The sequence below is a fragment of the Scomber japonicus genome, chromosome 12 (genome assembly GCF_027409825.1).
Source record: "Scomber japonicus isolate fScoJap1 chromosome 12, fScoJap1.pri, whole genome shotgun sequence".
NCBI lineage: Eukaryota > Metazoa > Chordata > Actinopteri > Scombriformes > Scombridae > Scomber > Scomber japonicus.
The window spans coordinates 18,452,228-18,474,013 of NC_070589.1; the positions used below are offsets into that span (position 1 = coordinate 18,452,228).

At 39.1% G+C, this 21,786-nt stretch overlaps 3 protein-coding genes across 4 annotated transcripts in view; 1 reads left to right on the forward strand and 2 right to left on the reverse strand.

Moving 5' to 3' along the window:
• Nucleotides 1-336: 336 nt before the first annotated feature.
• kdsr (3-ketodihydrosphingosine reductase) lies at nucleotides 337-6,591 on the reverse strand. The gene is made up of 10 exons (XM_053330077.1): nucleotides 6,191-6,591; nucleotides 5,296-5,385; nucleotides 4,938-4,994; nucleotides 4,742-4,807; nucleotides 4,553-4,648; nucleotides 3,898-4,089; nucleotides 3,579-3,662; nucleotides 3,382-3,465; nucleotides 3,176-3,277; nucleotides 337-3,035 (listed from the first exon to the last, which is right to left on the reverse strand). The coding sequence occupies exons 1-10, from the start codon at nucleotides 6,377-6,379 to the stop codon at nucleotides 2,916-2,918; spliced, it is 1,080 nt and encodes a 359-aa protein (XP_053186052.1). The 5' UTR covers nucleotides 6,380-6,591; the 3' UTR covers nucleotides 337-2,915.
• A 341-nt stretch (nucleotides 6,592-6,932) lies between these two features.
• Nucleotides 6,933-17,356, reverse strand: vps4b (vacuolar protein sorting 4 homolog B). 2 transcript variants are annotated; one of them, XM_053329383.1, is made up of 13 exons: nucleotides 16,977-17,356; nucleotides 15,649-15,760; nucleotides 15,281-15,381; nucleotides 12,793-12,904; nucleotides 12,267-12,417; nucleotides 12,074-12,132; nucleotides 11,828-11,947; nucleotides 11,474-11,630; nucleotides 11,221-11,369; nucleotides 9,099-9,180; nucleotides 8,792-9,011; nucleotides 8,535-8,675; nucleotides 6,933-8,443 (listed from the first exon to the last, which is right to left on the reverse strand). In XM_053329383.1, exons 1-13 carry the CDS (start codon nucleotides 16,995-16,997, stop codon nucleotides 8,342-8,344), a joined length of 1,527 nt encoding a protein of 508 aa, XP_053185358.1. In that variant the 5' UTR covers nucleotides 16,998-17,356; the 3' UTR covers nucleotides 6,933-8,341. The 2 variants fall into 2 exon arrangements, with proteins under 2 accessions (XP_053185358.1, XP_053185359.1); XM_053329384.1 differs by lacking the exons at nucleotides 15,281-15,381; nucleotides 15,649-15,760; nucleotides 16,977-17,356 and adding an exon at nucleotides 14,058-14,260.
• Nucleotides 17,357-18,535: 1,179 nt separating this feature from the next.
• The window catches only part of LOC128369650 (laminin subunit alpha-3-like), a 51,967-nt gene continuing 48,716 nt past the window's right edge, over nucleotides 18,536-21,786 (forward strand). Inside the window, exons 1-2 of the mRNA XM_053330728.1 lie at nucleotides 18,536-18,808; nucleotides 19,356-19,508. Of these exons, the coding sequence (XP_053186703.1) occupies nucleotides 18,545-18,808; nucleotides 19,356-19,508 (417 nt within the window). The 5' untranslated portion in view covers nucleotides 18,536-18,544. The remainder of the gene's footprint in view (nucleotides 18,809-19,355; nucleotides 19,509-21,786) is intronic.

Below are 21,786 nucleotides of genomic sequence, written 5' to 3' on the forward strand. Positions count from 1 at the left end.
TTCCCTCTCTAGCCTCTTCAAATCTTGCATGCCTTAATCATATTCTCTAACAGTACACATAAATGAAGAAATAATCATTTTCTGTGTATCTGAAAAACCTGCTTGGCTCTGGAAATTCCCCTCATGGAAGATTAAATCTCTTCTTCTGAAACAGAATACTTCAAATCCCACAGCCCTCCCCAAAAAAACCTCTAACTCACCCATACTGAATTCCTTCTCAGAGAGGGAAATGGCTGTGACAAAGCTTTGACGCCAAGAGCAATTTAAAACAAGAGCACACCCACAAATTTAAAAAGGCATGGTCAAATCAAAGACAAGGACTTTGGATTGTTTTTTTTTTCTCACAGGTATTTATTTAGTTTATCATGTAAGAAAATAAGACAAAGAAACGTTCCACTTCTCACATTTTCTTTCAATGGCACACAAGGTGAAGGTGTTAAGTTTTTTGGCAGAAAAAAAAAGCAAGAAAAAGATTCAAACAAAACAAGTGCATTATGACTTTCATGTTCAATACTTATATTTTCATATTAAGTATCTGATGATGACACTATTAAATAGGGGGAAAGTAGCATGACTTACACAACTCAAATCCTGACTGTATATTCAAACATTGTAAGCATAGGCTTCATTTGCATAGCTTAAAAGGTGTTAAAACAAAACTGCTTTTTTTATGGGCTACATGTTCTATCAACTATGTGTTGCTACCTCCAAGATAAAAGAGAACTTCTGAAAGCAATAAATGTACAATTATGAAAAGCTCTTGAGTGCAGGACAGTATGCCTTCAACCAATATCAAATGAGAACATCATCAAACATGAGTCATCCATTCTCACTTTCATATCTTAGGTTTCAGTAAGGCGTCTTTTTGTCATACAAAGACTGGAATTGACGAAATACACAAAAAAAAAACAACAGTTGGCATTGTACTCTGAAAAGTCATATTAAATGAAATGGTAAACCACATGTGGGTTTAAGCCACATTGATCTGTGGATGGGTCCATTCTTGTAGCATTAGCTTTATCAGTAGTCACGTCTTAAGGCTTAGAATGAGTCCCCACACCGCTCCACAGCTTTAACAAACTAACTCTAAGATCAACAAAGCAGCAACATCGAAATAAATCTCAAATAAATGCATTGCATCTAAAGAAATTGTCTTAACACATTTTGGCATTCGAATATTAGTGTATTCAAAAAAATAATATTCCTATGTTCTGATTTGTATGCTTTGTATTAAAGTACATTCTCCCCATTTGTGATGGACCATAGGAAGACTTGCAAGAGTTCACATTGTACTTTCTTTCCCTCTATTTGTAAAACAAGAAGGTGGTCATATGGTTAATACGATCTTTTTATTTTTTCAAGGCTTGACAGAAATCAGGAGGGAATCGATCGTGTCATTTAGGGAATGACAAAGTCCCAACTGTGAGTAACAAGGTGACAGCAGGTCAAAATCAGAGGGACAATGATCACTCTTCCATGCAAGCCCCTCTACTATTTTGGCCTTTATGTAAAACAAATCTCTAGCGCCCTCACTAGACCTACAGGGACATGACTTGAACCAGCAAGTCTTACCCTGACCTGACACAGATCACCCCAGCTGATTATGGATCCCACTTGGACCTTCACTGGGGTGGCTGAGCATGTGCACTGACACATAAAACTGCATGTAAAAATGATACACATCCTTTCAACACATTTAAAGAAAGAATGGACGAAAAATGTGTATTATACTTGGTCAAATTCACAAGTGAAACATCAAATCACCTGTGCTGGTATTTTTTTTTTTCTTCTTCCTGTATCCATCTGTTAACTTCATGGCTTCAACCCATAGTACCTGCTTTCCTTTCTTAAATAAACTGGGATAATGAGAAAATAATATGATGAGTTAATTCCCGAGACAATAACAATTCAGTGGCTTTTCTCTCCTCAGGGGTTGGCTCAGTCACAGCAAACAAATACACAAACACACACACACGAAGACACACACAGTTCAGTCGTAAGTCCTCACCCTAACACTGCGTCTGCAATTTTTGGACATTGTCTGGAAATTATGTTTTTGCCCGAGTTATATTTTAAAATCAATTAAAAACATCGCACACTCTCTCTTTCTCTCTCTCTGATATCTCTGAAGAGAACTGTTCAAGCTTAGTTCACGCATAGAGCACAAAAAACAAAACATCCCGCAGCATAAACAAAGCACTGAGGGTCACAACCGGTTTCAAACACAGAAGTTATTCAGTCAAAAAGGAGGGTGCTTTGCCTGCAAAGACTTGTGGTACAAGGTGGTGGAGATGTAGGGGCTTATTTGGAGAAAACAGTCAATATCTTTAAAAGGTGGACCTAGTTTTCGTGATACATGCAGCAGAATGATATAAAGTGAGAGCTGTCATTCTGGTTTTCACTATAGCCCCTGGTGGGAGAGAATTTCAAGCCATATTTGGAATAACCGGTCAGACAGGCCATCTACTGCTTTCCCTCTCTGTGAGGGTAAAAAAAAAAAACAACAACACTGTGCGAGTGGAAGCAGAGAGGCCTGCGATCTGTCAGTCCTTCATAAAGCTTTACTACTTTAAAATAAGCCTGCGGGATATTTATTCTGCCCTCATTCCCCTAAAGTAAGGCTGCTCCCACAAAAAGAAGCACGTGGACACATTAAACTGAAAAGTCACTGGAATGCTCTGAGAGGATAGAACAATTAAAATGGCTTGTGTCACTAGACAAGCAAAGAGTAATCATCTGCCACTTTATTTTCATCCCACCTGTTAAAATCAGAAACACACACACTCAAAGCTTGGCCTTTTCCCCACCTACGGTTGTGCACAGGTTGGAGGAGGGGATGGAATGGAGGGTGTGAAGGAGGAAGAGGAGGAATGGGAGAAAGAGAGGAGGGGCTGTGAAGCAGGTAAGGCTGTTTGTTACTCCCTCTTGTCAGCTGCTTTCGACTGCTCCCTCTGAATCATGCAGCGGCGTACAATGCTGTCAAAGCTGCCCAGGTAGAATAGGGCGATGGTCCGAAATAATCCCATAGTAACAATCTGTACAGGAGAAGGAGGTTAGAATTAAAATATATCAACCACACTCTGGACAAGCACTGCTTTTGTGAATGTTAGTCCCATTTATTATAGATGCATCATCTCATTTTTCAGTGGGATCAACATAATGGACATAGCTGTACCTGCTGAAGACCTTCTGTGATGGAGGTGACAGGTGACATTCCACAGGTGAGGGCTGACAGCATGTAACCATCAGGACCCACAGAGCTGTTAAAGTTCCCTTGCTGTGTGATCAAACAGAGAAATATACAAAATCATTTCAATAAGTGCTCACTAAAACTGGACAGGAAGAGTGTCGCCTCAGTAACAGACAAGCAAAGTGTCTTACCACTGCATCCCGAACTATGATTTTGGCCACTTGGTCTGGTTGACAAACTCCAGAGGTTTCAGAGATTAATTTGGTTTCTAGAGGCTGTGATAGAGACATAGGGATAGATGAAGAAACGACAATTTATTAAAATAGGTGCAAAAATAGATGGAACAATGTCGCTAGAAAAGAGTTATAACTGTGTATGCAATGTATACCTTTGTTTTGTTCTCCTCAGCCAGTCCTGGGGTGTCTGTGTCAGGGGGGTAGGCCACAGTCACATAGATATTGTATGGCTTTATCTACAGAAGGAGAACAGCTACATTAACTCAATATGTTATAAGAATTTTACCATGGCGACATTACTAAGTAACATTTTATAGAGAAAAGGTCTTCAAAGTGAGATCAAATTAAATATGTGCTAGAACATTTTAACTAGACGCACTGTTAAGTTGACTAGCGCTGAAGCATTTACTTGGTGTGTGGTGGAAATCTGTGTGCATTAGGGTGTTGAAGCGAAAGAGGCCAAACACTCACCTCCATCTGCAGCGACTCTGCTAAGCCACGCAGAGCAAACTTGGATGGGGAGTAGGCAGTGTATCCAAAGAGGCCAATCTGGCCTGCTTGGGAGGAAACGAACATGATTCGGCCCATTCTTCGCTCCTTCATGGTGGTTATGACAGCCCGTGTCGGGTAAACGCTGCCCAGGTAGTTCACTTCCATCATACGCTGTTGGAAATGTGGCCAAGGTTCATAGAAATTATCTCTTCTGACTGACAGCAAGCAACCCCCCTTTCTTGGCAAATGTCTATTACATAACGTATTTTCAGGCAACTATTCTGTAACATGTTGGTCTTGTGCTTGATTGTTTTTTATAAAATCAGACAAAAGTTTTTTAAGTAAGCCTGTCACTCACACTGGTCTGACAGCCAAAAAGATGTTACATTATCTTGTTATGAGGCTGTATTTTCCATATATAAATAAAACAAAATGATCTTCAGGAAAGTTTAAATATAAATCCTATTATACACTGGAAACACATAGCTTTACTTAAGAACTTTTTAAAATAGAGTAGAATACATTTATAAAATTACCTCCTGTTAATAGATGAAATTGGAGCGGTGAAAATATTTCAACAGCCTATTGACTTCTGAACATGTTTGTGTGTTGGGTTACACTGTGTGGTACCTACTTTAAAACGCTCTACCTCCATTTCCTCAAACTTTCCAGAAAAGGACGTGCCAGCGCAGTTCACAAGCATATCAACAGGGCCCAACTTCTCTTGAGCCTGCACAAAAAGGAAAAAGCCAATTCAATACAACAGCAATAAATAATCAAAAGGCAATCTGAGATGTTCCACTGTTGATGAGGATAATGTTACCTGTTTTATTACACTTTCCACCTGGCTATAATCACTGGAAACATCCACTGATATGCAGAGCACCACCTGAGAAAGAAAATTGTAGAAGATGTTATATAATCTAAATCACATCTGTGTGAGCAACAATACACTCATACAAAGTGAAAGGTCTCAAACATAGGTCTTTTTCAGAAAAATACATGCTTAAGCCACATACCTGTTTGTCATTGATGGCATATTTCTCCAGCTCTTTCTTTGCTTGAAGCAATTTAGCCTACAGGAGGGAAAAACTGCATGTTTAATCTCCTATGCCATGTTACTCCTTTAAAATTGCATTAAAATGTAAGAAATCATCAGGACATTAATGCTCATGTGCAGGTACATGTATTACCACAGAGTACAGTAAGTTTTCTACTTCAGAGGAGAAATAATCTTGAGATAATCCTTCATTTGACATGGAGCAGATTCATTTTTTAAAATATGCTGCAACAATGTTTGACATTAACTCCTAAAATAACAAACAGGTTAGGACTAAGATAGACAAGAATGACTGGTTAAATATGGTTTCCACTGACCTCATCTCGAGCCACCAAAGTAATGAAAGCTCCTTGTCTGTAGCACTCAATTGCGATGCATTTCCCAATCCCACTTGATCCTCCTGTCACCTGAACATTGAAATGTTGAAAAAGATCATTGATCAGAGGTCAAATATAGAGTGGCTGTGCCATAAACTCTGGCGGCAAATAAAATGCAAATGCTATTATATTTAGTTATTTATTTTCAATTTAAATTATTCATGCATTATGTGTTATGAAATGAACTCAGTGGACAGTTCATGTAGTAACTACACAGAGCTAAAACTATCATGCAGTCTAATACCACAGATCATTAATGGTCACTTTTTGTTGAAAGAGTCAACAGATGTTGATTCATGGTCATTAAGAAGGATGTAAGCTTATCACCACAAAGTTAAACATGAGGCAACAGATGTTGATTCATGGTCATTAAGAAGGATGTAAGATTATCACCACAAAGTTAAATGAAAGTTGAATGAACGCCTGTCTAATCCAGTTTCAACAACAAAAAAAATAACATTATACATTCATCAAAGTGTGATTGGTTTACTCAAGGCAGCTGTCTTAGGCAGCTTTAGCACAAATGAGCACCTAACAATCCATACAGTGAGTTAGTTTAAGTTGTTAAATTAAATGTTATTTAACACATTTATGTGGGTGTGTCACTCATCTGACAGTTGACGACCGTTAAGAATTAGGGCACACAGAAAATACATTTTACCGTCAAAAAGTTTTAATGGTTATTTACTGTTAAATTAGTGCTTGTAAGACTATGCAACCTAGTCTTACAACGTAAACCCAGCTATCTGAATACCTAAAGCTTAGCTATAGTGATAAATTAAGATTAGCTACCGTTACCGACCTAAGTAGTGAAGTAGCACTCTGGTGCACTTACCACGACGTGGGCCCCGTTCAATTTCAGAGGTTTCGGACTAATAAGAGGCGATATCATGTATAACAGCAACACGAAGGCAACAATAAAGGCAGCAACTACAAGAAGCATGATGAATGGCAGGAGAAGCCACCAGGAATTGATGAAAAGCCAATCCGTGATCGTTGAGCTCAGCGCTTCTTCAGAGGACATGGGTGAAATCTGGCAGTCGTTAGCTTGTTTGCTAACTAGCAGGCCAGCTTCTGGGGTCCAATAACGGAGCTACGAGGGAGGCGGCGGCCCTGGAAAAGAGGGTTGTGAAACGCAGACCTCGGAGGAGGAGTTGTTTCAGGGTTTGGCAGTGAGTCAAAGGTGTGTAAAGGCCAGGTTTAAGTTATGCTATGGACCTTGGCTCCCCGGGACAAAGCACAGTCTGCATAAACCAAAACAAATCGAACTGTGCACTGTAAACGGACGTCTAACGGCCGTACTTGGTACTTGTAGTTCTTAAACCCAGTGTCTCTATGGAATCCCAAAGCCCTGAAGTACCCATGAACCACAACTCCCACAATGCAATACGTCGCTTCCTCATTCGTCGTATCCGTGTCAGTTAGCTACACCTCCCTTCACACCCAACCGACGTATGTATACTGATAACTAGGACAGTGGACAATAGTGCAGCTTTTCATCATGGACCCACATCTCTAGTATAAATAGAATCAATGATGAATTTGTTATTTAAAAAAAAAAAGTAAACACCTTTTCTTAACGTAGCTATGACTTTTATTTACATTATGGAAACGAAACAGAAGAAAATCGTATGCATGGGTGACCTCTTGACAAAGAAAATGCTCAAGAATAGACTAAGTTATATGTATAGACATATACAGTAAAAAAAAAAATGTTCCCCATCAAAACTCAGAGTTTGCAAGCCCTAGGAGAGTACAATTGTGTACAATCTTAAAAAGAGAATACATGAAATGTGCAAGTATAATACATTTCTCAACTGTAGTGACAATGCACTCCATATCTAAGCATCACAACCAATTCAGAGATAAACCAATAAAAATAATCTTGCAGCTTTTCGAGAAGGCACATTGTGCACATCGCCACTTATGGCTACATAAAGTTCATGCTTTCAGATCCATGCCTATGTTGTTAAATGTACAAAAAGATGATCCCTCCTTCTGAGCCATCAGTGTCCAACTTTAATCACCAGTCTTTAACCTAATTCTCAGTGATCTCTTTATATATAAGGCTTAATTTTTTTTGTGGTTAAGAATGATCAGCAAAGCCTGTGGATAAAAATGAACAATATGTACAGTATGCTGTGAAAAAGAAACCCATGAGCCAAAGTGAGAAAGTATTTGAAAGCTATTGAGTCCTTGAAAATGATAAAATAATGGTCTGGCACCTTTGGTGATCCATCCTAATAGCTGTGTAGAATTCAAATGACAGTAAAAACCATATAATTGTCATTTGTTAGGAAACTGAATTGACATGACAATCCAAAATTGCCCCAGTGCCTAATACAGTTCCCATCCTGAGTATCCCTGTCTCAAAACTATAATGTCCATCACCTTGAGACCATGAATACATATTTTAGCATAATGAATCTAATGAACTCATGCCCAGTTTCACCTCCCCAGCCTATGCAGCCTTAGAATAACACATTCCACAAAATACAGTATACATTATAAAATGCTTGTTTTTTCCATAATACAAAATAGAGAAGATATAAGGGGCATTTATTAGTCCAGCGATGTGCCCTGACTGGAAAATAAGGACACAAGAGCTAGTCCTAACAAAATAAATTATTTTTATTTAAATGGCCTAATCTAAAATGTGTTGTATGCCTGCTTTTAGTTTTACCAAGTTTCTTGGGTATTTTTTCCTCCGCAATACCTTTAATGCATGATTCAAACAACCCTCTTAATTCCACATATTGTTTCCATTCTTCTTTGGACAGTGGTGAATATCAAATAAGACTAAGTCTTCTACCCTTTCTGTGGTTATCAGACTGGCAAAACAGAGCAGTAATCTTATCCACATATGATAAACCACAAGGCTTGATGGATAGTTAGGATGAGACAGAGAGAGAAAAAGGGACTAGGACAGTAAAGAGAGACAATCGCATTTCCTTTGCTTTGGTTTGGCTTGCTTCAAACATCCTGCCTAGCCTTCTTGTCCAAAGTCCTCTGTGAATTTTTTCAGTTTGTCCAGATCTTGTTCATTAACTGTTGGCTTGGTGTTGGACAGAGACCTCAGCATGTCAGACTGAAAAGAAGAAAAAAAAAATTAAAACTTTTTATATGCAGGTATATTAACATAGAAATGTAGGCAAAATATAGTAGTTTTATATCCTTACCATGCAAACTACAGGTTCCAAGAGCTTTTCCCCAGGGACCTCCATCCACGTCATTTCAATTGCCTGGGGATCCCCAGGTGAGCAAGGAGTCAAGAGGTCATCTACAATAACGTTGGGGTCAGATCTCGATGGCCCTCGTACCTTGTGAACCAAAATTAATTCAAAACAAAAAGGAAAGGAAACAAAAGTGACAATTAGTCATAGTGAGCAATGACACATAGAGCATAAACCAGTGACAGATGTGTAAAAAGGCGTACCCGTTTGAAGTGTGTTGCTGACTGGACCTTTCTGACCGGCTGCATTAGAGCGTCTCTGACAATGATACTGACATCCGCACCAGAGTATCCATCTGTTTTCTTGCCCAGTGTGACAAAGTCAGACTCAGTGAGAATGGTGGCGGTGGAGCCCAGATGGAGCTTGAACATGAAGGAGCGGGCATGCTCTTCGGGCAGCGGGATGTAGATCCTCTTTTCAAATCTGATGAAGTGGTAGCATTGATGTACAGTGAGCATAAGTGAAAGACAACATGGTCACAACAAGTGTTCATCAACTAATAACAAGTACCTTCTCCTGATGGCAGAGTCTAGGGTCCATGGGATGTTTGTTGCCCCGAGTACCAGGACTCCTTCATTGTCATTCCCCACACCTTCAAAAAAAAAAAAAAAAAAGATAGTAAAGGTCAGGGTAAAAACTATCTCACTGACACATGATGGCCCCTCTAGCTCTCCAGCTTGCTACAGATTCATGACTACATGTTACATCACATGTAACACTTATGAAACATACTGTAACTCAAACAGACAAATATAAGCCATCTGACATCAAACCTGTCTGTATGTTAAAACATTAATATTCAAACTTGATCACAAATTTGTTACTTCTGGGTTTCCCTGCAGTGTTTTACTGCTGATGTGTGCCACCTCACGTAAAATGAATACACTTTATTGAAATTAAATAAATAAATAGCAGAAATGATATTTAACACAGCATCTGCCACATATTTAATGTGTGGTGACTGTTAAGTTAGTCATCTGCAAACCAGGGCTGCTTGATTATGGAAAAAAATCATAATCACAATTATTTGGGTCAAAATTTAAATCACGATTGTAAAAATGTTTTTTTTTGAAACATGCTGCATTTATTGGACATTCGGCTTAATTAATTTTCCCTCCAACCAGCAGCCTTTTATCTGTCGCTTAACGCAACACACAGCAGAAAATGTGCAGGGACATTAGTGCTGAGCGGGTTAAGATGACGATAGTTCACACAACACATCCTGGTCAGTAAACTCAGCATTGTCTGACGCAGGCTGTGTGCACTTTTATTTACAGTTAAAACATTTCGCTGTGTGTTTCAGCTTCTGTCAAACTAATGGAGCTGCTGCGGCTTCCGGTGGCTTCCAGTGCCTTCCGGTCTAAGCTTTCAAAATAAAATCTTTGTTATTGAGCACTTCTCATTATTATTAACAAACAAAGTTGGGGCTTGTAAAATTACGGTAGATTCCCGGGAGAAAAGACAAAATGGGAGGGGGGAGATGGGTCTAAAATACGGGAGAAACCTGGGGAAAACGGGAGTGTTGGCAGCTGTACAGTTCATGCTGTGGGGGAGGGATGGAAATACGCATGTGCGGCTTTTTGCAGACTGTTTCTATACAATGCTGCACAACAGAAAATGACAAAAAATCATTTCCCCCCGATTTTATTATCTTTGAGATCGTTTGGTCCCAAAATCATAATCACAATCAAATTTGGCTTAATTGAGCAGCCTTACTGCAAACTAAAGTAATCATAGGATGAGATGTTTCAGGATCTACAGTAGCTTTACATATTTTATCTTTATATAAGGGACTGATAATCTTTTTGATTCCATCCACTTGATTTGTCAATTTATTTTATATAACCAAATATATTTGCAAACTGAATCCCATTAAGGATGTTTAATGTATGAAATGTTGCTCTATTACATACATTTTTCACTTGAAGTTAGATTTAGTTCAATCATTTCTATAAACTAAAATAGTTGGAGGAAGCTGAAGTTGGAGTTTCACTTCCCGCCACACCTCGATCAGTGATGTCATAGCAGGTGTTTTTCTCTCACCTGTTAAAGAGCATATCTTGGCTGACATCTGTTTGAAGGTGTGGCTCTGAGTGCGTCACGCAGTAATGTTTGATTCTGAGCACTGATTTATAGTGCTGTACAAGTAATTTTCTGTCCCATATGATTCAGTGCTCAGTTAAAATTTAAATTCTTTACGCTTTACTTAATAATAAACGAGTTGCTAGGGAGAAGTTGTGAAAAGAGTGCACCCACTGCCATTGTCTGAAACAAAGGCCAGGAACCTTATAACATTTGTCTCAATGTTGAGCCAACAACCAACCAACCAAATACTTTAAGGGTGCCTATCAGTGCCTTCTAATTTGCCCACTGCAGCTATAATTTTATCCTGTACAGCTTGAGTTTCTATGGGGACAGATTTGTTTGTCCCTCACTATGTCACAATAAAGATTTCAGTAAAATGTAGGAGACAGAAAGGGCCTGAAACTAAGTTTTACTCAGTGCATAAACATGAATTTTCTTCTTAAACTGCCATTTAAGTTTCCATAGCCACAACAACTATATCTTAAATTAAATAAGACAAGAATTTTCATTTTATCTGAGGTAAAACAATCACAAAAAACTGACTTACCCTGCATCTGAACCAGGAACTCTGTCTTAATTCGGCGAGCAGCCTCACTCTCGTTCTCACTTCTTGAGCCACACAGGGAGTCGATCTCATCAATGAAGATGATGGAAGGCTTGTGCTCTCTTGCAAGGCTAAAAAGGTTCTTCACCAGCCTAGAAAGCAGATGAGACACTTTGAGTAAGTAAAAAAGCAGCATGCTGGATCATATTTATATATTTAACTCATGTTTCTCTGCATCATTGATGATACAACTCACTTTTCACTCTCTCCCAGCCATTTGGAGACAAGGTCAGATGAGGAGATGGAGAAGAAGGTTGAGTTGTTTGCCTCTGTGGCAACAGCTTTGGCCAGATATGACTTTCCTGTTCCTGGAGGTCCAAATAGCAAGATCCCCCTCCATGGAGTTCTCTTTCCTATTAGTCAAACAAATAGTTACTTTAAACTATATTAGTGGTTGAGGAATGTCAACAAAAAACATCATTAATCCCTCAGTGATGCACTGTTAGTTCGGCAGTTTGCCACAACAGCTCAAAGCAAAACCGTGTTTGATTCTGTCATTTCAGAGCAATTATGGGCTGACCTTCCTATTTAGGTCTATTAGATTAAGTACCTGTGAAAAGGTGGGGGAATTTGATTGGAAGAATGACAGCTTCTTTCAGTGCCTCTTTGGCTCCCTCTAAACCAGCAACATCATTCCACTTGATGTTTGGCTTCTCCATAACAATCGCACCTGGAACAACAAAATGCTGAGTTTTTATTGAGATATTCGCAGTTAGCATGTAAATCACAAGAAATCGTGAAATTTTATGTCACCACTATTTTAAGCCCGCAGTAGTCCTAATAAAAATTTACTAACCGGAGAGCTGATTTTGGAACTTCTTTTTCTCTGGATCATCACCTTCATCACTTTCATTCCTGGGCACACAAACATAATATTATAAAACAAATATGTAACTTTGATTATTTTTTTCAATATGTCATAAGGAACACTGATTTTCCTTCAGATCTGAATCAGCAGACATATCCGACTGCCCCACCCACAAACATACCCTTTGTCATCAGACTGTGACTCTTTGACAGGCTTAGCGGGAGGAGCTTTCTCTTTCTTCTTTAGATACTCTTTCAACTTCTCTGCTCTGTCCAAGTACTCAGCACATTTTGCCCGGATACTCTGTTTTGCTTTGTCACCCTGGGCTTCATCTGTAGGGAATAAAAAAAAAAAAAAAGGTGCTCAGAAATTATTTCAGGCTTGAGTATTTGTTTTCAGAAGCACATCACCCTCCTTTTAGCATTTGGTATATGAAGCGACAGTGCTATTAACAAAAAAAAATTAATTGGTATCAAACATTTCTTTTCAGTACTCTCACTATCATAGCTTTCATGACAGTGTACACAATGACTTTCTTGTCACTTTGAGAAATTTGAGGCCATATGTAATTAGACCTACAACAAGCTACCGCCATTTCAAGAGGGATGACGTGAATATCATATTCGACTCCTATTTGGGCAAACAGCTGTTGTCATCAGATTGCAGACACAGTACACTTAATGCCAATGTGCCGTCTAATGACTTACATTTCACTACATGAAGAAAGTACTGAACAGCAGCTTGGTACAGACGCAGAGCCTCATCGTAGTTCTGAGCTTTATCCTCTTGAGCTGCCTTGCTGGCAAGATCAATGGCTTTCTGAAAATAAAAAGACAGAACAATGTTTGTTATATTGTACCGTTCATAAGACAGATGAAATAGACATGTAAAAAATTGAAGATGCCTAAACCAACCTATGCAAAGTAAATTTAATGAGATACGATTATGAAATAACTTAAAACAGAGATGCACCGATACCAATATCAGTTGGATACTGACTCAAATAGCTGGATCAGGTATGGGACACCCGTACTTTGACAAACAACAACTGTCAATTTTTTATCTGTATTTATTTGTTGCATTTTGTTTTACAAAGTTAGGATAACAATGTATAAGTCAAGCCTGATGTTGTCTTAAACATACAAGACTGATCCCAGTCTCTTCCACAGAGTGAGGCATGTGTTATTAATTAAAAGCACTGTACTCGGTATCGGCCGATATACAACGCCCAGATATTAGTATCAATATCGGAACTGAGGTACATCCTAAGTCTGAAATAAGGGACACATACTTCAATCGTTGTGTCAGTGGTATTTCTATATGCAGCTAAAATGTAACTTTATATGTCACGCATCCCGTGTGATGACACGACGCACACTATGAGTGCCTGAATGCACTTGCTTTCACTTCCTTTTGGTGACCTATATATATACATAAAACACAATTAGAACACAATTTGAAGTTGTAAGACAATCTACAGAATATAAGGCAACAGTTCTGCTTTATTTTTGACGTGGATGTCCTTGTAGAGACCAAATGCAACAAGCAGGCAAACAGCGCTAATCTCATTAGCTGTTTTGTCAAGTTAATAAAAGCTCACCGTGATGTTATACAACAACTGGCAGAACTCCGTGTACTGTTGGGATGGGAAACATGAGCTTTTCCCTTATATATACGCCATATTGTAGGCTTTTGGTGGTCATTTTGTTGTTCACACGTTAACTGTCGAATTAAAGCCTTGGATAGCTAACGCAAAGTGAGCTAACACGGCTAGTTAGCAGCTAATGATGCAAATGTTACGTCGCTTTACATCTTCGGGAAACATTTCTCCAGAAAGGCAACCGATAAAAATAGGACCAGACGTTTCAGATTAAACAACTAAGGTCACTTTGTAGTTTTAGTCGTTGACGTGAACAACTTTGTTAGCTTATTTACACGTTTTAGCCAGCTCTAGGGTTGGTCCTCAACTTACCTGTAAATTATTGTTGGTAGCCATAAGGGCCGATCACTTGTCCAATAGTCGAAACGAATGTAGCACCGCAGTGAGTTGACAACTTTTAAACACTTTGGTTTAGACTCTAGCCTCGCCAGTAGACTGTTAACTTCAAAATGTAGGATTTTCTTAGACCTGTTTTCGTTGTTTAGATCGTTCCCGAGGAGGATCGAGGAGGGAACTTCCGCATTGAAAAGTCGACACTGGCGTGTACGGTATGTGATGACGTCAAGACGCAGCCTCCTTCAGAGCCAGGATGAACAGTGATCAGAACAGTGCCAGTCTATGGTTTTATAAGGCAAATATCACGAAAACGTACATCAACATGTTGTATCGTCTATATTTTGAATATTTTGCAGTTCTATGGTCTGTTTTGCAGCTCATGTAGCTTGTTGTGTGGTGTCTGTTCTATAATACCTAATCCACCCTATTTCGAATTATCTGCCAATTTGTCTGACACTTTCTCTTGAATTAGGTTTAAATATTTTTTGAAAGAAGCAGTCACTCATGCTGCAGCACACCCACACAGCTTTGACTCATAATAGATTCTGATTTTATCGCCATAGAAAATGATGTCCACCAGGGGCGACTTTAGAGCCTTTTATGGGTGCTCAAGCACACTTGCAGGGCATTGCATGTCAAATTCTCATTAGAAGCTGAGCCCCCCTAAAGGTCTGATCCTAGAATCGCCCCTGATGTCCACATATGTATTGTATATGTACAGTCACCGGCCACTTCATTAGGTACACCTGTGAAATCTAATTCAATCCAATACAACAGATCTTCCATAAATTCTACTTTTTTGAAATGTATACATTTTCAGTTTTTGTTGACATTGTCAAGAAGGTGATAATTCTGCTTTATGTTTAGTATTGAGGTCATAGTGGGCGATGGTGGTGGACCAAGGTGCATTATATTGAATGGTGTTCCTATTTTTTTGTTCACTCCATTAACATACATGAGAGGGGCACAATATTAGGACCACCATTCAATATAATTCACCCAGTTCACCACCACCAATTAGTACAATCTCAATAATAAACATAAAGTAGAATTATCACCTTTTTGACAATGTCAAAACTGAGAATGTATAGACTTCAAAAAAGTAGTATTTATGGTAGAGCTGTTGTATTGGATTGAATTAGATTGCACAGGTGTACCTAATGAAGTGTCCGGTGACTGTATTTAATCTCTGTAACAACCTCTTTATTCACAAGGTACTGCTGTAGTTCTTCCACTCTGTCCAGGTACTGTTTGCATTTATCCCTGATCTTCTGGTTGCCATCTTTACCTTGAGGTTCACCTAAAGGGAAGGAGAATATTTTTCTTTAATAGCATTCTGCAAAGTTATTCATTCTTGTAACAGACATCTTATAAACAACCTATCATAACACATGAAAGAAATGTTAGAAATGAATACTGGCACATATACACAACCAAAAATATTGTTTATTGTCCACCTGGCATTGATATGCAGACAATAAAGATGACCTGATATGTCATAATTTATGTAGATGTGGTATGTAAGTGTGACATGAGATGCATTATGGTTCCAGTTATGGTGACTCACGTTTTACGATGTGCAGAAAATACTTGACTGCATGTTGGTAAGAGCGGATGGCCTCTTCATAGTTCCCAGCCTGGTCCTCCTGTGAGGCCTTCTGTGCTACAGCAATAGCTTTCTAAATGAATGATAAATGAAATCGCTACATGAAAGAGTGCATGTGAACCCAAAACCTTGTAACTTTGTAGCATTTTAGGTCCGATGCTGCATCAATCTGCTTCAGCTGAAACAAAAGTAATATGGGGCTGTGTTGTTATAACAAATGGCAGTGAGTACCATATGACCTATCAACAAATCATAATCATCTACACAAATGTCTCTACTTTGAGCTTGTGCTGAATATTATAATTTATTGACTGACTATAAGTTACCCTGCGACCCTGTACATAGCAGATATTTTCACTTGTCATTGCAGAAAAAAACATCAAGTGTAATTAATAACATTAAATACCACTGAACCTGCATGCACAACCTTGGAGCTGCTTTGCCAATATGAAATGTGGTTGTTATTAATGATGCCAATTACACAAATGTCTTTTATCAGCTTTGCTATAGGAGGATTTACTTTTTCTTCATTCATGTTATAATCTATTTAATCATTTAGTTCTCAGACTGCTTTTCTTTACTAAGTCAAAAAAAGTAAGTAGGCTGTAGCTGTACTCACCTCATAGACATAACAGCTTTGCCTTCATATAGAGTACATTCTCAATCAGAATGATAGATAGATAGACATATAGACAGATAGATAGATAGATAGATAGATAGATAGATAGATAGATAGATAGATAGATAGACATATAGATAGATAGACATAGATAGATAGATAGATAGATAGATAGATAGACATAGATAGATAGATAGATAGATAGATAGATAGATAGATAGATAGATAGATAGATGGTAATACTTGAACTACAACTATCATTTATCAATTGTCCACATTATCTGCTTAAATCATTTAATTAAATGTGAATGAATGATATTTCACAGACTGCCATTGAATCTGTAGACTCAATGTGAAAACATAGTTGGTCAATGACAGAGTTCAGTCAGCTCTTGCAGTGCAAAACATTGTTGTCACAACAATGTTTTGCACTCATTCTACGACACTCTTGTTCTGGGCTACAGTTAAGTAACATACGAGGAAATAAATAACTACACAGTACACACGTACATTTGAAATGTCTGTTTCGATACAACTAAACTGTCACAATGAATCCCGTCAGACTACATTCATGGATTAGGCTATGAGTCTATGACACACGGTGGATTTGTTCCTATCGCTTCTCCACAGACAAACAGGGGACTTCCACTGATGCATGTATTCATCCTACCTGTAGATTTGTGGGCTCCATTCGGAGTCCTGTTATTATCAAACAACAGATTCAATCCGCGGTCCTCGCCAGTCTTGTTTCGTTTATCCTGCCTATGTTACTGTATAACAAGTTCCTGTTTGCTTATCACTCCCTCATCTCTGACACATGCGTCCCAGAAAGCAGCCAGCCAAGTTAAAAGAATGGCAACTATCCTGAGACGCGGAAACCCTCCTGCAAGTGACTCACGGCTCGTAATTATTGTTGTCTAGGTTACCAATATAAGAAACACAAGTTGCCGTGCTTTAGTTTTTATTTTGCCCAAACTAGAGTACTCTATAGGCACTCTAGCCCAAACAAAAACAGCTGCTTACGAATGTCACAATTATCTGATTTTATTGAGAATCCTTTTAGGACAGTCAACCTGAACAATAATGCACAACAACACAGAACATGAGTCGTCTTAGTTGTAACTCAGTAGGCTATAGCAGCTCTTGTTACAGAGGTCGAAATATAAAACCTGGGATTTAAGCAAAGACTGGATTTGAGTGAATGTGCGCGTGCGCAACATAAAAAAAAAAATCTAACAAAAAACCCAACACACGTCACTAGTGAATTTCATGTAATGGCCGTGAGCTCCACTAGAGATCGCCACAGGACAATTTTAAAAGGATCAATAATGTTTACACCCCATCAAAAAACAAACAAAAAAACAACAAACTACAAGTGGGACCCTTCGTAAGTTTGAGGAAAATTAGTTTTGGGTGTTCTTCTGAAGAAGTATTACTGTTAAAACCGTATAAACGGTCTAAAATACTATTATAGTCTATATTATGCAGAAATGTTCATTCAGCTGTCTTCATCAGCTACCATATTTATAACAATTTAGTTTAATATTCCAAATCTAATATTTCTGTTTGGGTTTGGACACGATTTTTTTCCTTTGTATTTATGTTTATAAAATAGAAACCTGTTCAGATTGACTCATAAGTGTCAGAAGAATACTGTAAAATAATAAATGTTATTTATAAAGCACTTTACATTTCGAAAACAAAACTCAAAGTGCAATACAATAACGTTTTCCTCAAAGTCTCATTAAGCAAATAAAACACTTAAACCTAACCCTTTTTTTAGTAATAGCCTAGGTAAGAGGGTTTCGTATCATCATTATTATTATTATTATTATTATTATTATGAGCAAAGAAGATGATAAAAGAAGCTGCTGCTGGGCAACGCTGTGTAAACTGTGATAGGGGACCTTTGGCCCAACACGCAGGATTAGCGTCGAGCTCAGACCATCGTCAGCCTGACACCTGATAGCTCCAGTGTGGCGCACAGTTTGGTGAAGGAGACGAAGAGCTGGCGTTATTCGCCTGGAAATATGCTTCCGACAGAGAGAGCTTATCACCGTCAACAGCAGAGGATCAACTTAAAGCTTTGTTTGAAATTAGAGGACGTGTCGTCCTGTTGAAAGAGCCTCACGCGTAATTCGCGCAACCCATTAGGCGCATTTCATGGACATCTATAGATGACAAGACCTGCACACTGTGGGTTGCTCTCAGCATCTACAGGGATCACTACTGTGGAACATGGCGAGAGGGATGAGAGGAGCTCATCTCCTCGCTGTACTTTTTACTTTTTCGAGTTTACTTTTCAGGGATACAGACGGACAAGCCTCTTCTGATAGCGTGATAGGTTTTAGTTTGAGTCCTCCGTATTTCAACCTCGCTGAAGGATCCCGTATCTCTGCAACAGCAACCTGTGGGCAGGATGAGGCTGGGAGAGCGAAATATGAATTATACTGTAAAATCGTCGGGGGACCGACTCATGGACCTCCTACTCAAAATATACAGGTGAGAAAATAATATGGGAACTAGATGCAATCTTACTAAATACAGCGTTCTGTCCGTGCGTAAAAGTGGCACTATACTTGCACTTCAGTAGAAATTATATTGTCGTCTGGTATGAAATTGAACACGATGTTAGATTTAACAATGAGCTATTTTGTTAAATTTTGTTAAAGATTGTGAATTCTAAATGGCTTCTGCGTCTTTGTAAAGGTTTAGAGCGCTCCGGGGAACCCTGACAACTCTTCCCTGACCAAGTTGTACAACTGCCAAAAATAGTTTTACACCATTGTTGTTGAGTCCCAAGTTTTCAAAAGGAAATTCTCTTTCAACAGTGGTCTTGCCACCCTCACGACTTTTTCTGTAGTGCCCTACATACTGGTGTAAAAACACCAGTCTGACAATGAAAGGACTTGCATTATTGGTGCTAATATTTTTTCATATTTTGGTGTAGGTTAGTTAGTGCCTTCATTCAATGTGAAATGTGCATGCAGTTTGCTGTGACCATTTGGTTGTGAGTGTTTCTAAATAGCAGCAATTTGACACCATTCAGGGTCAATTTTGTGACTACTGCAAATCTGATGACCCAAACAAAGCCTACCCGGTGTCCAACGCCATTGATGGGACAGAGCGGTGGTGGCAGAGTCCTCCTCTCTCCAGGGGAGTAAACTACAATGAGGTGAACGTTACCCTGGACCTTGGGCAGGTGAGATTATCATACTTTACTGTGCTATGAACAGCTGTTGACCTGCTACTACCTGCAGTGTGAATAATGACTGCTCTGTGGTGACAGTAAAATATAGCACCTTGGTGTTACAGAGGGAATGGAGGGAAAGTATTTCTGTTTTAGCCCCTGCTTTGCGGCTATGAGACATTTGGAAGAACCCTTTAAAGTGATGTGAAATCTTAAATTGAAGTATTTTACTGACTAGGAAGGAATTAGTTTTGATGTTGTATTTCATTGACAGATATTCCAAAGGTGTTACATGATTATGTTTTAAGTTTGAGCTTCATCACCCCAGCCGGCAGTGATCATGTGAATAATGTCCTGCAGTTGGATGCTTGCCAGGAATCAGATTCATGCCCCTTTGCCTGCTAAATATGCTTCCATCACTCGACTCGTGTCCCTGGCAGGATTTTGGCTCATGGCCCATAAAATTGCACCTCATGCTCAATTATCTTCTGCGAGGAAAGAGAGGAATTCTTTCTCCGGATAAGGGATCAGACGGATGTTAAATCTGATTCGAAGTGCAGGTGGAGGCTTGGATCTCTTGTGTGATGAGGGTTTCTACCAGTTCTGGAGTAGACTTCAAAAAGAGAGCAACAAAAGAGCTCCTCTGCACGCGTGTTGGATGGATGGCTCCAAGTGGGCACTATGTCAGACAAAGGGTGTTGGCTTTTCGATCTCTGCTTTTAGACAGACTGAGCTGAGCAAAGATCCTACATGGCTAAATATAGTCGACGTTTACAAGTGGATGGACACATACAGGGCCTTCAGGGATGTCTGACTTTAATACGTGGTAATGCTCAGTTTATTTGGGAGCAGGGAAAGCAGCATTATTGCATTATGGTGTGCTATAAAGAGCATGAATAGATCTCCGACTATGACTACAGTACCAACACACACACACACACCTGTCACACACGATATCTGATGTAACCACCGAGACTGTAAACAATGCTCACCTGCCACCCTTGCATCTTAGCCCATACAGTTATTTTGGCATCCAAATATTTTCTAACCTACAGTGTGAGGGAAACAAGTCTGTGTGAGCAGCAAAAAAACTGACTTGATGAGACAAAGCCTGGTATGTGTGGGGACAGATTTTTGATTTGCCAGCAAGTACAGACTTTCAGCTTCCTATCTTTTGGTGTAACAAACCGGAAAACTTGGATAAACAGGCTAAATTTTGTGGCCAATGAAATATGTGGGCTGGGCTCAGCTGAATGGGTTTTGTGGTTTCTTTCAAGACCTGCACAGGTGGCTGTTCTGCTGTTATCTATATTGCTCTCCATAGATATTTTAGATAATGGCACACAGCAGATGTTTATGTTAAAATGGTGAGGTTCAAAGAGAGGGGCCCTTTTTGACAGAGCTGTTTCCGGTGGTACATTGAAGGAGATTGTTTAAAGCAAGGTCTGTCTAGTTTAAAGTTAGAACATCTGATCAAAAGTAAACTAAATTGTTTGTCAAACGAATTAGACCGGGGCTGTGCATGAAATACAACTTTCAACATTATTTAACAGCCTATTTTCAAGTCTTTGTCACTCTGATGTGTCAGATGGTTTGTTACACAAAGCCACATGAGAAGTCGCTCATGGAGACAGTTTGGAAAAGGACAGCCAAAAAATACTTGGCAGGTGATTGGATGAACCATCTGTCTATCATGGTCTATCACTGTCTTACCTTGCAAGGCAGCTGGATTCACAAGATCATGAAATCATGTTAGAATCTTCATAGGACACTGATCAGTCTGAACCACCGGTTGTTTGCACAGAAGCACACAACTTGATGCCTGACAAGATGGATTCTCACGTAATCGCATGATAATGTGAATCCAGCTGCCTTGCAAGGTAATAAATCACTTACCACTTCAATAAATCTCCCTAGCATATGTCTCATGTCTCATACAGGTCACTGCAAGCAGACTAGCTGCTGCCTGTTTTTGTGGCTTCTCAACTTTTGCTCCTTGACCCGTGACAAACTTTTCCTTCAGTCAGGAAATGATCTTGGTGATCTTTAACTTTTGTATGACAAATTAAGATGGAGTGTGACTCATGGTCACAGGTTTGAAGTGTGTGAACATGGCTATACTGTATTGTATGTTGATACCTCATGGAGCTATGACTGTATGTATATTCTTTTATTTATTTATTTATTTTGTGTGTGTGTGTGTGTGTGTGTGTGTGTGTGTGTGTGTGTGTGTGTGTGTGTGTGTGTGTGTGTGTGTGTGTGTGTGTGTGTTTGTATGTGTGTGTGTGTG